Here is a 17,102-nt window from a genome sequence, read left to right on the forward strand (position 1 = left end):
TCACAGAGGACCTTTCCTGCCTTTCCCCTGGAGCTTTATTCCCATCTCCATCCAAGGTGTCTTGGGCTTTGTCAAAAATCTAGGATAGGTTGCCTGCCTTCCTTCTTTTTCTAGACTTTAAGCAGTCCTTAAGGCTCTAGTTATCTATATCTTGGATTTGGGAATCTTGTCAGTTTTTGTGTTTCCTTTCTAAGGAATAAAAACTCATCTGCAAAGCTGCTGGGCCCATTTGCTTCACAGGTTGCCAGTGGAACTCTGACATGAGCAAGGAACCCCAGCCAATATTCTTCCCAAGCTGTTACAGTATTTTGGAGCCAAGGTAATGAGGCCCTCTTCTGCTTACTGACACATCTGTCATCAGCTGTCCACTCCAGGCACAGGGAACTGCAATGCTAAAGTGTGGAAGAGAGGGAATGGGGTTAGTTCAGGGAAGTGAAATTCATTCAGCATGGCCAGCATAGAGGAGCTGAGTTGCAGCAAGAACCTGGAGAGCTGGACAGGCGCTGCATCATGAAAAACATTATGTGTCATACTCAGGAAGATGGACTGTTATCCTGATGCTTTTACCAGAAAACCTTTAGAAGTATATCTTTAAAAAATTTTTATTTTCTTATTCAAAAGCCATACACATTCAATGTAGAAATTTTACAAAGAGCAGAAATGTGCAGAGAAAATCATTCTTAATCCAATCACCTGGAGATAAACTATTTTAAACATTTTGATAATGTTCTTTCAACCTTTCTATGCATATAAACATGAATGCATATTAAAAAGAAAACAAAATAAAGCTTATACTATATATATATATTGCTTTTTAACTTGCCTTTTTATAAACACTTCCTGATCAATCAGTTGCCTTTTATTTTTATTTTTATTTATTTATTTTTGGCTGTGTTGGGTCTTCATTTCTGTGCGAGGGCTTTCTCTAGTTGCGGCGAGCGGGGGCCACTCGTCATCGCGGTGCGCAGGCCTCTCACTGTCGCGGCCTCTTGTTGCGGAGCACAGGCTCCAGACCTGCAGGCTCAGTAGTTGTGGCTCACGGGCCTAGTTGCTCCACGGCATGTGGGATCTTCCCAGACCAGGGCTCGAACCCGTGTCCCCTGCATTGGCAGGCAGATTCTCAACCACTGCGCCACCAGGGAAGCCCCAGTGGCCTTTTAAAAAATGATTTTTGAAGGGCTACAAGGTATTCTATCATATGGCTGCATTACAGGTTATTTAACTTCTTATTGTTGGGCATTTAGGTTGTTTTAGTTTTTTTGCTATTGTAAATAACACCTTGAACAGTTTTGTGCACTAACATATATATATAATTTTTATACATATTTACATACTTAAATCCAAAAGTGCCATTATCACACCGAAGCTGAGTATTTTTAAGATTTCTGATGCAGCTCATGCCATAAAAAGTTGTATGAAATTACACTCTCACTAGTTCCATATTAGAATGTCTTCTCAGCTCTTTCATCCACACTCGAAGTTCTTTTTCTTTTAAAATATTTACAGCTTAGTTTCTTAATTTGATTTTGTGTGTTACTAGTGAATTTGAACTTTTTTTCATGTGTTTACTGGCCATTTGTGTTTCTTCTTTTTTTTTTTTTTTTTAATTCCCTATTCATGTCGTTGGCTAACTTTTACTTTTGGTCATCAACTTGACTTTTCCTATGGTTTATTGTTTATGGTGTTTTTTGGCTTTAATAAAATTAAAAATTTTAAGTAAAATTTTTAAAAATTTTACCAATCTTTTCCTTTATGGTTTCCTCCTTCGCTTTTTTGCTTAGAAAGTTCCTCCACTGAATAGTTCTGATCACTTCTGGTTTGGCGCTGCCAGATTCCAATAGATTTTTGCTCAAATAAACTCTTAAAAGAAAAAAAAAAAAAGACAGTACCTCCCATCATTCTGCGATCAACTTTTTTTTTTTAAAGGTGTATTTCTTCCAGCTCTTTTAAGATTTTAATTTTATTTATTACTTTGGGATTTCATTGTGACGATGTGAGATAGAGTTGTAATCCTCTCTCCCCAGTAGAGTGCAGCTAATCAGTTATCAGACACAATTTACTGAATAATCCATCCACGGGTCCAAATGCTACCCTTATAATCGCTGCTATCATCGTCCCGGGGTTTCATCTATTGAGAGTTACTGGAAAGAGGGCATGTGGGACAGTGAATAAACACCATAGGAATAAATAGTACTACCGCAGGTGTGAACATTTGGACCAGGCATTGGAAGGACAGGAAACGAGTTGTGCCTGTTAATATTATGGTGATTGCTATAGGTTTTTAGTTTAGTAGTGGATTAACCAAATATGGAATTTTCAACATAGTTGCTTATTAAAATAGATAACTGAAAAAGTTAAAGGGCAGGAAAAATAAAGCAGGGCAATCTTCCCCCAATAAATTTGAGCCTATCAACCTAATTCCACAATCGTCTCACGAGCCATCTGTCACATGGACTACTGTCCTTTAAACAGCCCTCACGTATAAAATTTGAGAGAGGAAGTTCAGATGAAGGTCTTGAGTCTTCGAGGATATTTCGCTTAGAGAAAACGAAACTATTTTTAATTGTGGCGCTCATCACCAGCGCAATGACCACTACAGAAACAGCACTGCCCCCGTATTTTCATACCAACATCTCCCTGAGGAGCTAAGGCAATTGCGACAGGGAGAAACGATCAACTCTAGCGTTTTGAGCACCAGATTCCTCTTTTTTTCCGTTTGCAAAGGAAACGCGGGAAACGGGAGCCTGGAGACGTTAGGCCGCAACAGATAGGGATATTTTTCACTCAAACGGTAGTTTTCGTAAGTGCGAAAGATACCAAAGTGAGAAGTACAGGTTACACCCCACAACTTCCTGGGGTCGCCGCAGCCCCCGGCGCAAAGAGCGCCCGCAGTGCCGCCGGCCGGGAGGAGGTGAGAGCCGCCCGGAAACGCCCCTCCGCTCCCGTCCCCGCCCCGGGGGGCGCCGTCGCCGTGACGTGAGGGGCGGGAGGAGGCGTGGGGCCGCACCGCGGGGCTGATTGCCGGAACTGGAGCCCTCTGCGGGGGCGGCGGGCGCGCGGGCTCCGCGGGGCTGGCAGGTGTGCTGCGCGTGCACCTGGCGAGCGATGGCGCCGGGCGCGGGCGCCCCGGGGTAGCGCGGGCTAGGTGGCGGCGCCTGGCCGGGGCAGCAATGGAGCTCCTTCGGCTGCTGCTCCTGGCTGTGTTGGCGTCGGAACCGGCGGCGGCCGGCGGAGCCGAGACCGTCGGGAACTCCAGCGAGGGTAAGGTCGGGGGCGCCTGACTGCTGCAACCCAAACTTGGTCTTGCATTTCTTGCAAGGTCAGAGTCCACCCCGGGGTCTGTCCGCGCAGCAGGGGAGGCGGTGAGTCCAGAACCGGCAGGAATGGATTGAGGTCCTTTCCTGCAGAAGGCAAGTCCCATTGCTAAGGAGGCCTTACTGCCAACCTCCTAATTTAGGTTAGGGGAATGGGAAGAGATAAGAAACTCTCTTGTTCAGACACGTTATTCTCTCCCTTAGGGTGCAGCCATGTTTGTAGGTTTATTTTAACACATTAAAACACCTCTTTGCTCCCAAGTGGCTGGTCTGAGCCTCTGGACTGCGAGGCTTGATGCAGCCCAGCTGCAGCGGGTTTTTGTACTCCAAAATCTAGATCTAGATGCTTTTCAAACTGGTTATACTCTACGGAGTTTCAGAGGAAAAGTGAACCCAGAATGGGACTTTAGACCATAGGTCATGTGCTTGGTGAATGGATTTTAGCAATAGTTGGTGGTTTGTTAATATAAACTGTAAGAAGCGTTAATTGTACGAAGCTGATAATCATGTGCTTTTCCATGGGGTCAAGAACATTCTTGGTTTTGTTTTGAGTTTAAGAGACTAGTAGTTCTGAAACATAGTATTTTCTGAATAATGTGATTCTGTTTCTGAATGCTTATCTTTGAAAAGCACTTGTGCAAGCTGAATCCTAGAATTTTTGCCTAGAATTTAAGGCCAAAGCTGAAAAGGGCGGTTATAGTTTTGCAGAAAAAATAGCCTTGTTTATAGCAGAGCGCTAACATTCACTGCGTGCAGTATGTGCCAGGTGCTTTTCATGGCAGTGTTATTTAATCCTTACAACCCTGTTAGATAATTATTGTCCTCACTGGTGGAGGAAGAACCTGAGGCCCAAGACGATGCTCACTATACAAGTAAACAGCTACGAGGGGCACAGACAGCAGATGAACCCAAGTGTGTCTTGCTGTAAATTTCATGGTCTTCCACTTCTACAAAACTGCCCTCCAGTGAGAATGTTTTACTTAGTGTGGTGCTTTACACTTAATTCTTCTCTGAATTCTCATTCCTCAAAATAGAGTCTCTTCTCCCTCCCTCATATGGCTATTTCCATTCTTCCAAGGTGAAGAATCTGAGAGATTGAGCTCGCAGATGATCAGACGAGAGAAGTAATTTGAGAAATTAATGTTTTTCAGACACTGTTTCTCACCTCTTTTCTGTGATTACAGCACTGTTATTTCCTCAGCCACATTATTCTTCTGGCCTTGCATCAGTATTGCTGTTCTGTGCAGGAGAGGGACAGCAGGTGGGAACTTGACTGCTGAGGGTTAATGAAAGCTGATATTCTCCACATCTGTCAGATAAAGATCAGAGTGGAAATGAAGGAAGACTTAGTTCCAGACTTGCATGATCCTCCTGGAAAATGTCTGGATTTCTATTTGAGGATTCTGATGACTATACAAACTCGAAATTGAGTAGCTGCTGTAAGTTAGGAGGATTTACCCATCTTTAGCAGGAAGAGCTAAACACCTTGAGTAGTGGCTTAGAAAGAAGCTAAGAGAATCTTTAAAGGTGGCAGATCGAGTTCTAGAATGTCTGAGGACGGTGCTTTCTGTGACCAGCAGGAGATGAACCATACATCGAAACAGTTTTCCCTTCTCTTGGAGTCCCGGTTCCCTGCTCCCCTTAACACCTTTCATTATTGATTCAGGTTCATATCTGGTAACTCACAGGAACTTACCTAGTGATTGGAGTTGAGCAGAGTGGTATTTGAACCTTCTCAAGTTTGTGCTAACCATAATGCTTAAGGAAGGTAGCAGGCCACTTGTGTTAGTTAGTTGCAAGTGTTCTCTTTCTCTCAAAAGTGTGTGCATTTTTGTGTTTCCTTTCACCTTTTAGGGCTAATGAAAATTCATAAGAAAGTATCAATGAGAAATTGGGAGGGGCAGTTGTATGCTGGCCAGCTCAAGTAGCTGAACGGTTTTTGTTTTTAATATTCCATCTGAAGAGAATTATGAAGACTAAGCGTTGACAAATCTGTCCTAGAATTTTTCTGTTGGTTAAAGCAGAAACAATGGAGGTACATTTCAGTAAATAGTAAAAAGGAAGAGGTGGAAAATTTTAAGGTTGCAAGTTTAGGATCTGATTGAGAAAGAAAAGGAACATATTGGGATTAGGCAGCTCTTTTTAGAATGGAATTATTGGAAGGAAAGAGTGACTCTGGGTAGGAATGGAGGAAGGGTATGAAAAATAGAAAAGGGTCCCCTGCTGTACGTTAGATGGCAAAAAACATTTTTGCCAGAAAAAGCAGAGCCACTGCTTTTTAGAGGAGAGCTACAGCGTAAGTGCTCAGTCTCGTGTTAGCCATTTGCCCTGTAATATACTTCTTTTTTAAAAAAATTTATTTATTTTTGGCTGCATTGGGTCTTCGTTGCTGCACGCGGGCTTTCTCTAGTTGCGGTGAGCGGCGGCTACTCTTCGTTGCGGTGCGTGGGCTTCTCATTGTGGTGTCTTCTCTTGTTGCGGAGCATGGGCTCTAGGTGTGCGGGCTTCAGTAGTTGTGGCACGTGGGCTCAGTAGTTGTGGCTCGCGGGCTCTAGAGTGCAAGCTCAGTAGTTGTGGCACACGGGCTTACTTGCTCCGCGGCATGCGGGATCTTCCCGGACCAGGGCACAAACCCTTGTTCCCTGCATTGGCAGGCGGATTCTTAACCACTGCGCCACCAGGGAAGCCCTGCCCTGTAATATCTCTGATGTGCTTTCTTTCCTGTCCACTCCTCAAGTCATAAGATCTAATTATCCCTCAAAAAATGTTTCTGATGCATCCTTTTCCAGATGACTTAGAAGTGCAGTTAAGTTCCTGTTAACCTCTTCAGGATATATTTTTGTATTTATGTCTTCCTTTGCCATGTCTGTTTTTATGAGTAGAAATGAAATGCAATTTCTGCCAGGCTGGACTGTTAAACTTGTCTTGACTTTCATTATATTTCCTTGTCCCTCTGTGGAAGTCACTTTCTCAACTCACTGTTCATGATGGATGTGCTGGGCGTTTTATACCTGTTAGACCTCTTCTTCCCACTAGTTTATTTGTAGGAGGACCATACTGACTGCCTGCATTTTTTTTTTTTTTTTTGATAAGGACATGAGCCTCTGAAACATTGGAAAGCTAATAGAAACTAATAATGATATTTTATTGTGTAGTATTGGACAGTTTACAAATTTTTCCCCATTTGATACTTTCAGCAGCCACGTGATGTATGCAGCACAGTTACCTGCATTTTACCGTGAGGGAACTGAGGCCCATAGGAAATAATTACTTGACTGAGGTCACAAAATTCAACTGTCATTTACCAAACATTTACTGTGTGCCAACCAGGTGCCTAGCACTGTGTGAGGCTCTGGAACATCAAATATGACAGGGCCCTGCAAGTCAGGACTCAGACCATAACTGGTTTGTTTAATATACAGTATTCTGGGCTTCCCTGGTGGCGCAGTGGCTGAGAATCTGCCTGCCAATGCAGGGGACACGGGTTCGAGCCCTGGTCTGGGAGGATCCCACATGCCGCGGAGCAACCGGGCCCGTGTGCCACAATTGCTGAGCCTGCGTGTCTGGAGCCTGTGCTCCGCAACAAGAGAGGCCGCGATAGTGAGAGGCCGGCGCACCGCGATGAAGAGTGGCCCCCGCTTGCCACAACTAGAGAAAGCCCTCGCACAGAAACGAAGACCCAACATAGCCATAAATAAATAAAGATAAATAATAAATTGCCATATCTTAAAAAAAAAAATTTAATATACAGTATTCTATAAAAATTGTGAAATGGCTCTTGGATTGCCAGAGGATTTTCATGCAAAAGTTAGATAAAGATAACTAAGAATAGGAAAAAGTATAGCTTTCCTTCCCTAATTCATCAAACGTTGTGTTAGGAGTTCTCACACCTGGCTGGACATTAGAATCACCTGGAGAGCCTTGAAAAAAGGGCATGTTGGTGAAGAGACAACTAGAAATTGAAATAGAAAATAAAAAGTAAATTTATAATACCATCAAGAAATATTAAATATTTAGAGATAATTATAATGGGATATGTTACAATCTGTATAGAGAAAACTATCCAACATTCTTGAGCTAAATTAAGGAAATAAATAGAGGGATATCTCAAATTCGTAGATTAGAAAACTCCTGCGTTATAAAGGTATCACTTCTCCCTAAATTAATACATTCAGTGCCATCTCAATCAAATCCCAGCAGAGTTTTTTTTGTGGAAATTGACAAGCTGCTTTCTAAAATTTATATGGAAATGAAAAAGGGCCAAAATACTCAAGACAGTCTTGAAGAGGAAGAACAAATTTGGGGCAGAAATTAAGACAGTGTAATATTGGTGTTAGGATAGGCAAATAGACCAATGGTACACAGTTAAGAGTCCAGAAATAAACCCTTACATATGTCAGTTGACTTAGGTGAAAGGTGGAATTGCTGAGCAGTAGGGAAACTACTTTCAATAAAGGTTGCTCTGTGAACAGGATATTCATATGGGAAAATGAACCTTGACCGTCCCGCCTCACACCATACATAAAAATCAGTTTCAGGTTGATTTTAGACTTAAATGTGAAAGGTAGAACAAAGTTCTAGAAGTTAACATGGGGAATGTATCTTCCTGATCTTGGAATATGTTGGCAAAGAATTCTTTAAAATCATAAAGGAAAAACTTGAGAAATTGGACTACATTAAAATTAAAACTTCTGTTAATCTAAAGGTAATGAGAGTGAAAAGACAAGCTATAAGAGTGGGAGAAGATATTTGTAACACATATCTGACAGAATACTCATATCAGTGATGCCTAAAGAGTTCCTAAAATTCAATAAGGACAGATAATCCAGTTTTTAAAGTGGGCAAAAGGCTTAACAGACCCTTTCACAAAGAGGATGTTTAAATAACCAATAGGTAAAACAAAATGTTCTTACCAAGTGTTGGTGAGAGTATTGTGTAACTGGAATACTTTCTTACAAGCTGATAGAGGTCTAAATTGGCAAAACCATGTTGGATAACTGTTCAGGAGTATCTACTAAAATTGAACGTAGGTATACCCTGTTACCTGATAATTCTACTCATAGGTTCTACCCAATAGAAATGTGTACATGTGCACCAAAAGACACATACAAAAAATTGTCTGAATGGAGTTATTTATAATTACTCCAAACTAGAAATAGTCCAAATGTTCGTTAACAGTAGAATAGATAAATAAATTGTGGTATATTTATTTCATGAAGCATACGATAGTGAAAGTGAATGAATAACAGTTACGATAGCAGCTGGGATGGATCTCACAAATAAAATGTTGATTTTTAAAAAGCTAGACACAAAAGAATTCATGCTGTATGATTCGATTTAATTAAATTTCAAAAAAAAAAAAGCCCATCTGTGGTGTTAAAAGTTAGGATCATGGTTACCTCTGGGGAGGAGGGAAGAGGTAGTGATTGGAAGAGGCCACCAGGAGACCTCTAAGAGGTTAGAGTGCTGTTTCTTGATCTGGCAGTGTAAACTTTGTGCACTTCTCTGTAGGCGTGGTTTTTTTTTTTTAATTTAATTAATTAATTTATTTAGGCTGTGACTGGTCTTAGTTGCAGCATGTAGGATCTTCTTTGCGGCGTGCGGGATTTTGTTTTTTTTTTTTTAAATTGCGGCATGTAAACTCTTAGTTGTGGCATGCATGTGGGATCTAGTTCCCTGACCAGGGATCGAACCTGGGCCCCCTGCACTAGGAGCACGGAGTCTTACCCACTGGACCACCAGGTAAGTCCCTGCATGTTATTTTAATAAATATTTGTTTTGTAATTGATACTTCAACCCTAACCCCAGGAATTTTGATTTAACTGGTTGGAGAGGGGCCCAGGCAACAATATCTTTTAAAAAGCACCTTCAGGTAGTTGTAACATACAACCAAGGTGGATGACCACTGTATTAGAATTCCTTTCTAAGAAGGACACCTCATGAGCACTACAGAAAATGTGAAAAATAGGAAATGTGTAAAGAAAAGAAAACATCATTTAAAATACACCCCATAGGTACCTGTTTTTAATAGCCCTACTTACTTTGTCAAGTGACCAGTTTTTTAATAATAATGTATACAGTGTCTCTCCCCTTTGTTATCTGGCTTCTTTCTGGTTCTCGTCACAGGCATTTGACTGGGGAAAGAGGGTTAGTGGGCATCATCTTCCTTTCGGAAGCTTTTGGAAATCTGTTTCTGAAATGGCAGGTGTTCTTCTCAAAGAAGTCAGAAGCAGAGACTGTCACTTACTGTTTTGGTCCTGATCATTTTATATTCTCACAGAAGCTGTTTGTTTTCATTTCTGATTTTCTTAATGAGAACAAGACTTCTTAGTTATTTTAACCATTTAAAATCAAAGGTGATCTACACTGTCACAGCAAAAACCTTCTCAAATAGGTTTATTGCCTGGCATATATATGTACACACACACACATATGTATACTTTTTTTCTAGAGTATTCTTTCACAAAATAGAACTATTTTATTTCTTATTTCTTATTCATGCTGGAATGGTAACAGCCTATACGTTCATTAGTAAGGGATTGGTTGAATAATCATGTTTACCTAGAATGGAATATTATATAGCTTTTAAAATGATAAAGCTAGAATTATCTGTTCATGTGGAAAGATATCTAAGATCTATGAAATGGCTATACGAAACATATTTGTGTCTTTCTTTTTCCATCTACATAGAGATGCTCCTGCTGATATCTGCCTAAATCCTGAAAGATGTATACCAAACTGTTAATAGTGATTATTTCTGTACAGTGTACTTGCTGGAGGAATTAACTTTCTCTACAGTTCTTGCCTTTTAAAATATGGCTTATGTATGATCTGGAGCAATATTACCATTTTAAGGGAAAAACAAAACAGGTGACACCTGTTGAGTGTTGAGAGTGTCACCATGTTCTCTAGATTGTGTCCCTGTTTTATAAATTTCACATGAAGAGTTGAGGTAGAACCTGTGTTTTGAGTGCCCTCAAGGAAGAAGGTTTTTTTCAAATTGTGCATTTCCTTTCTGGTAAGAACGCCTCATGATCGCTATAGAAATCTGATAAACAATGAAATGTGTAAAGAAAAGGCACTTAGGGCTTCCCTGGTGGCACAGTGGATAAGAATCCGCCTGCCAATGCAGGGGACATGGGTTCGAGCCCTGGTCCGGAAAGGTCCCACATGCTGTGGAGCAACTAAGCCCGTGCGCCACAACTACTGAGCTTGCACTCTAAAGCCCGCGAGCCACAACTACTGAGCCCGTGTGCCACAACTACTGAAGTCCACGCGCCTAGAGCCCGTGCTCTGCAACAAGAGAAGCCACTGCGGTGAGAAGCCCACGCACCACAATGAAGAGTAACCCCCGCCCTCCGCAACTAGAGAGAAACCCGCGTGCAGCAATGAAGACCCAATGCAGCCAAAAATAAATAAAATAAAAATAAATTTAAAAAAAAAGAAAAGGCACTTAACATACATTCCCAGGAATACCTACTTTTATTACCCCTACTTATTTTGTTAAGTTACCAGTTGTTTAGTAGTATATTTTAATTTCTATAGTCCTGTCTTTCCTTACTGTCTTTTAAATCACTGAAAGTTTTGGTTCTCCAAGTATTTCTGAGTTGCGATTTATCTTTACCCTTGTGTGATAGATTAAGGAAACGTTAAGAAAACCAACACTTCACTAACTGATAGCTTCAGTCTCTTCCAGGGCTTATAAATGTTCTGGGTAGTATTTTGATTCAAGGCCCATGTAATGGGAGACAGACATTAAAGATCATCAAAAGTTTCTAAGATAGGCTTAAGGGCAAATTTAAGTGTTAGTTAAGTGATTATAACCTTTACGAATTTACTTACATCAGTTCTGGTCACAGTATTCAATAGGCAGAGTGACTAGTCCATAAGTACTAAAATAAGTATTTGTCAAATAGAGAAAATGGGATGGGGAGGGACTGAAAAAACAGAAAAACTGAAAATGTAACTCGAAAAGGCAGGCCGGTAAATGAGCTGAGTGCTTTGGACAGTTAAAGGATGGAAATCCAATTAATTCCTAGGAAAACAAACTGAGACTGCTCTTAGACTGGAATTTGTGGATAGTTTTAAGACTTGGAAGGCGGAGAATGGATGGGACCAAAGTTAAAGTGCAATACATGAAAAGTTTTTAGGGCCATTTACCGAGGTCCACTTAATTTTATGTATAATTTGGTTTCCTAATAAAGTAATCCTGATGCTGGGAAGACCTGGAATATTAAAATGTTCCTTGTGCCCCTTTAAAAAAAAAAAAAAAACCCAGAAAAGTCTCCACGTTTTCCAGACTTCCGTAGATTCTGTTAGCTACTTCCTAATATTTTTACCTCTATTCAGGCTGGAGTTTTGTTCCACATAAAAGGTGAAATGTCTTTCCAGTTACATAAATAGAAAATACACCACCTTCATTTGTCATTGTTACAACTATAAAAATTTTCTTCTGGATTTTTAGAAATTAAATTAGAACCACAAGTAACCTTTTTTTCTATAATCAATTAAAGAATTAAATTATGAAGATAATATAATAACATCATGGAGTTTGGGGAAATTTTATAGAGAGTAACCTTTATTCTAGTTCTAGCAATGTTTGTATGTTCTGTTTGGCTTTCTTGGTTAGCCTTTCTTGATAGTCTTTTTTTTTTAATCATCCAAATGGGAGTACTTGTGTTAACTACAAGAACAACAAAAAGTGCTGAAAAAATTAGCCTTCTTAGGAAATGGTACATAAGAATGAGTTAGTGTCTGGGGTATTTTCTTTTAGCTCCCACTGACTCAAATTTCCTTCTAAAATAAAACGTGATCCTCCCACTGTGGGACTCTGGTGAATATAATCTTTACCTCATCAACTACTTTTCATCTCTATTAAATTGAAATCTTTTTTTCTATTTTTAGGTTCCAGCCCCCAAGACTGCTTATGTAATGCTTGCAGGCTCCTCTGCTGTTTATGCAAAGACACACTGACTCTAGGGCAGGGGGTGAGATGGGAACCCAGAACCACACAGAAGTCAAAGCAGCCTATTTAGTGGATTCCTTGAGAATTAGGTTGGAAAAGGAAAGAAGTGGTGAGCAGCTGGGAGATAAGACACAGTGAGTGAGTGAAACACAAGCAGACAGTGGAGGCAAGTGGACAAATGGGAAAGCCTAGGTGAGGTGTTGGAGAACTTGTTATAGCCTGTCTTTTATGTGGGCTCTGAACTTGATCCTTAAACAAACAAGCAAACGAAAAGCTCCTTCTTCTGGAAGCCCTATGATTCATGAAGTTCCTGGTGTGGACACTCAATAGACATTTTTGCCTGTGATGATGACACCTTCCTTTGCAAGCTGAGTACTTCAGTCCCATTTGACAGATGAAGAAACTGAGGTTTAAGGGAATTAAGTAACTTGCCTGAGATCACACAGCTAGTAAATGGTGGGGTAAAAATTGAAGCCAGATGTGTCTCTCTAGCTGGGCTGACTTCAGAATTCACTAGATCGTAATAATCTTTAGTACCAGTGCATTTACGATTGTTAGTAACTCATCAGGGTTGTTAATCCTTAAATTCAGGGACTCTGTTCTGAATAGAATTGTTATTGCTGCTACCAGAAGGGGGATGTTCCTGGGCTCTGGGAGCCGGGCACCTTGAACAGCCTATTTTTCACATCTTTTGAAATACCTTTCTTCCCCTTAGGTTCTCAGTTCCACACTTTCTAGCTGAGTCACCCTGGGCGGGCAGCTTCACCCCTTTGAGCTTCATTGTCTTCATCAGTGAAATAGGAGCAGTAATAATAATATTTATGTCAACGGGTTTTTCTGAGGATTAAATTAGCCATGCATTTGTGTTTAAGTATGCAGTTTGTACAAATCGCTGTTAGAGATATAAGTGTTACAATGAAACGTGTCTGTCATTGTAGGTTTTCTTGAATTTTCTGTGGGGAAATTTAGATACTTGGAGCTCCAGAAGCCCTTTCCAGAGGAAGCTATTTTGCGTCATATTTCCAGCAATGTCACTTTTCTTATTTTCCAAATACATTCACAGTATCAGAATACAACAGTTTCTTTTTCTGAGGTAAGTACAAAGAGTTACTTCCGTAAAAGCCATTTCCACATTTTGGGGTCTTGTATTTAGCGTGAGCGTTAGAATTTTTTTTTTTTTTTTAAAGACACATTTTTTGTGTGTGTGGCTGCATTGGGTCTTCGTTGCTGTGCACGGGCCTCTCATTGCAGTGGCTTCTCTTATTGTGGAGCACGGGCTCTAGGCGCACAGGCTTCAGTAGCTGCAGCGTGCGGGTCAGTAGTTGTGGCTCGCGGGCTCTAGAGCACAGGCTCAGTAGTTGTGGCACACGGGCTTAGTTGCTCCGCGGCATGTGGGATCTTCCCAGACCAGGGATCGAACCCATGTCCCCTGCATTGGCAGGCGGATTCTTAACCACTGAGCTACCAGGGAAGTCCCGAGCATTAGAATTTGATGCCACTTTATGACTTAAATTTTTTTTTTTTTAACAGGAGGGAAAAAAAAGAGTTTATTTACACGTACAATGTGTGTATACGTGGGAGAACGCAGTAATGAGTAATTCAAAGAGGTGGTTAGAATTTGGGGCCCCTATACCATCTTAACAAAGGGTGATAAATTTGTGAAGAAGTGTATGTCTTAAATTTAAAAAAAAAAAAAAAAATCAAGATTGGGTCCTGTCAAGTGAGTGGTTTAGACTGGCTGAGAGGTGAATATCACAGGCCTTTCTTGAGTGGTGACCTCTGACCTAAAAACAGGGGTGATGCTCCTGAGTTTGGGGGAGGGTGGCTTGTACCAAATGTCTCCTGTCTGCAGTTACGCTTTCCTCATACTTCCCACTTTTTCTTTTCCTTACCCTACTGTGTCCTCAGTGACTTTTACCTGAGAATATATTTTAGTGGGTTTGCTTTGTTGTTCAGCCATTTAGTGTTGAAGTTTATTAAGACTCCTGTAGGATCAGCTTTATTCTTTGGAGTCTCGTGGAAACAAAAGAATCCTGACACTCAGTTTTAACCAGTGCAGTGCTTTGCTTCCAGCAGCATTTAGGACCCTCTTACAGAGATCATCACTACACTCCTGAACCTCAACCTCAGCTCTGGGAAGTTTTTCAAATGTCCTGGGTCAGCTTAAGCTATTAAGGCTCTGCCATTTATGTTAACCTTTTACAAATCTATTTATATTTAGTCTATATGACCCCCTAGACAAATAAATGAATTTCACTCTGTATAAAGTTGTGCTGCGTTTTTATTTGTCCTAAGCCTACCTTCTAATATTCTGGAATTTGCTAAACAGAACTGTCTTAGTCCAATTCCTATATATCTTATGGGCATTGGTCACAGCATCTTTCAAACTAAGTATTTGGTATTTTTTTGTTCCTGCTTTCCTGTCTCTGCCACGAAGGTTTTGAAGTTGTGTGTGGTGATTTAATAGACTAGAAATGGAGGGGTTTGATCAAGGAAAAGAGGAAAGAGTAAGTTATGTTAATTGAAGAGATAACAGTGTCTATGACCCATATATATATATATATTTTTTTATGACTCATATATTGATTTTGCCTGAGTTCTTTGCAGCCAGAGCAGAAATCAAAGCATGTTAAATTTCATAACTTTCTTAGAAGGAAGAAACATGCCAGTTCTTGAGGGGAAGCCAAGTTTTTTTCTGGCACTAAATTCAATTGGAAGCTTTCTATTCAGGCCCTTACATAGGAGACATAGTAAAATGGCACAGAGATAATTTCCTTCTTAATAATATCATAGCAAAGACAACATTTGAAGGAAGAGAAAGGATGGGGAAAAAAGGCATTTATATTTATTGCATGCCCACTGTGTGCTAGGCCAGTGATCCTTAAGCTCCTGGGGCCATAGACTTGGAGTTTGCTGAAATCTCAGGACTCTCTACCTGGCAAAAATGTATGACTACATCTGTATAGTTTCATGGGGACCTCTGGGAACTCACTGGGCCTCTGGGGCTCCTAGTTAGGAACCCGTGCATTTGGTTTTCCACGTAGTTAATTTAATTCTCATAACAGTTCAACCAAGTAGTTCTAATGCCTATTTTTACATTTGAGGAAACTGAGGTTAGATAAAGGGAGGCCAGCATTACTAATGGGACGAAAATGGCCTGGATGAACAGCATCTTAGGCCTCGGTTTTCATGCAGAAAGGATCTTAGTTATCCTGAATTATAATCGTGTTCCTTTCTTGGACTGCCTTTAGTTCTCACTGTATTTATACTGCTGAGAAGATGATAAGCAGAACTGCACATAGCTCTAGAAGTGAGTCTGTGAACAGAACTTTCTTTTTTTTTCTTTTTTTTTCAAATTTATTTATTTATTTAATATTTATTTTTGGCTGTGTTGGGTCTTTGTTGCTGCACGTGGGCTTTTCTCTAGTTGCGGCGAGCGGGGGCTACTCTTCCTTGCGGTGCACGGGCTTCTCATTGCGGTGGCTTCTCTTGTTGCGGAGCACTGGCTCTAGGCGCGTGGGCTTCAGTAGTTGTAGCACATGGGCTCAGTAGTTGTGGCTCACGGGCTCTAGAGCGCAGGATCAGTAGTTGTGGTGCATGGGCTTAGTTGCTCCGCGGCATGTGGGATCTTCCCGGACCAGGGCTCGAACCCGTGTACCCTGCATTGGCAGGTGGATTCTTAACCACTGCGCCACCAGGGAAGTCCCGAGAACTTTCTCTTGTAACTTCCTGATGAAGTGTGGCACTTTGGAGTTTTTGGGTCATCTTGGCAGTTAGTTCTTTGAAACTGCTGACCCTATAGTTCCTCACTTAGTATTTGGGTCATTCTCTTTTACGCTTGTCAAATTGAAACCCATCTGACACTTTTTCCTTTCTATTTCCTTAGCTTTAAGAAAACACTCTGAATCTGCTACCTCTTAACTTAGTACTTTGTTATTCAAAAAGCTTTCCCAGCAGATGGGGGCAGGGGATGGGCGAGTGGCCGGGGTGTGAGGAAGGGTTAGAACAGGGCACAAAGAAGGTGATCGGTATGTTCACTGTCTTGGTTGTGGTGATGGTGTCACAGGTGCCTACATTTATCAAAACCTACCATTAGTATACTTAATGTGTAATTTATAATATGTTAATTACAACTCAGTTTTTTAAAAAAGCTTTCCAAGAACTGAACTCTTTGGGGGCAGAGCTTATATTTTTGTCTTGGTAGTGGTCAAGTTAATTTGTATATCGGGACCACAAATAGAGGCTGCCCCAGTGGCTTGGTCCACATCACAAATCTAAACCTAAGTCAGCCCGCACTTACAGGGAACCCCTGTCAAGGAAACCTAACTTACACTGACCACAATCTTCCAGCTCAGCTTAGCCAGCTCACCTTACCCTAGAAAACAGAACCCGCTCGACTTCTAAGGAAATCCCGACCTAGCCAAGCATGCCCTTCTAATGCTGTAAGAAACTAGTTCATGCCCCACATCCCTTGGGAACAGGACTCCGCAGCTAGTGAGGCACTGTCCTGCCCCAACCCATGGGTTGTTCTCCCTTGAATAAAGGCCGTCAGACTCATTACTAAATTGTTTTAGTCTTGTCATTCACACAGTAGTCCTTAACTCAGTAGTCTTAGTACTTGACATAGTAGATCCTAACTGAGGGGATTGAAAAGCTTGGGGATTTTTCTGTGTATCTGCTATTCCTGATCAAAGACGTATATTTTAAATAGTGAACTCTCCATGTGTTTGTGTGAGCACGTGCACATAGAGGTGCAAAGAATTCTGTAATCATCTGAGGAAGGTCTGTTTTTATTCCTTTTTGTTTTGAGACGCTTTGGAGTA

General features: G+C 41.0%; 1 protein-coding gene across 1 annotated transcript in view; it reads left to right on the forward strand.

Moving 5' to 3' along the window:
• Positions 1-2,992: 2,992 nt before the first annotated feature.
• The window catches only part of TM7SF3 (transmembrane 7 superfamily member 3), a 36,790-nt gene continuing 22,680 nt past the window's right edge, over positions 2,993-17,102 (forward strand). The window contains exons 1-2 of the mRNA XM_007194874.2: positions 2,993-3,261; positions 13,218-13,372. Of these exons, the coding sequence (XP_007194936.1) occupies positions 3,171-3,261; positions 13,218-13,372 (246 nt within the window). The 5' untranslated portion in view covers positions 2,993-3,170. The remainder of the gene's footprint in view (positions 3,262-13,217; positions 13,373-17,102) is intronic.

The sequence above is a fragment of the Balaenoptera acutorostrata genome, chromosome 11 (assembly GCF_949987535.1).
Source record: "Balaenoptera acutorostrata chromosome 11, mBalAcu1.1, whole genome shotgun sequence".
Classification (NCBI taxonomy): domain Eukaryota; kingdom Metazoa; phylum Chordata; class Mammalia; order Artiodactyla; family Balaenopteridae; genus Balaenoptera; species Balaenoptera acutorostrata.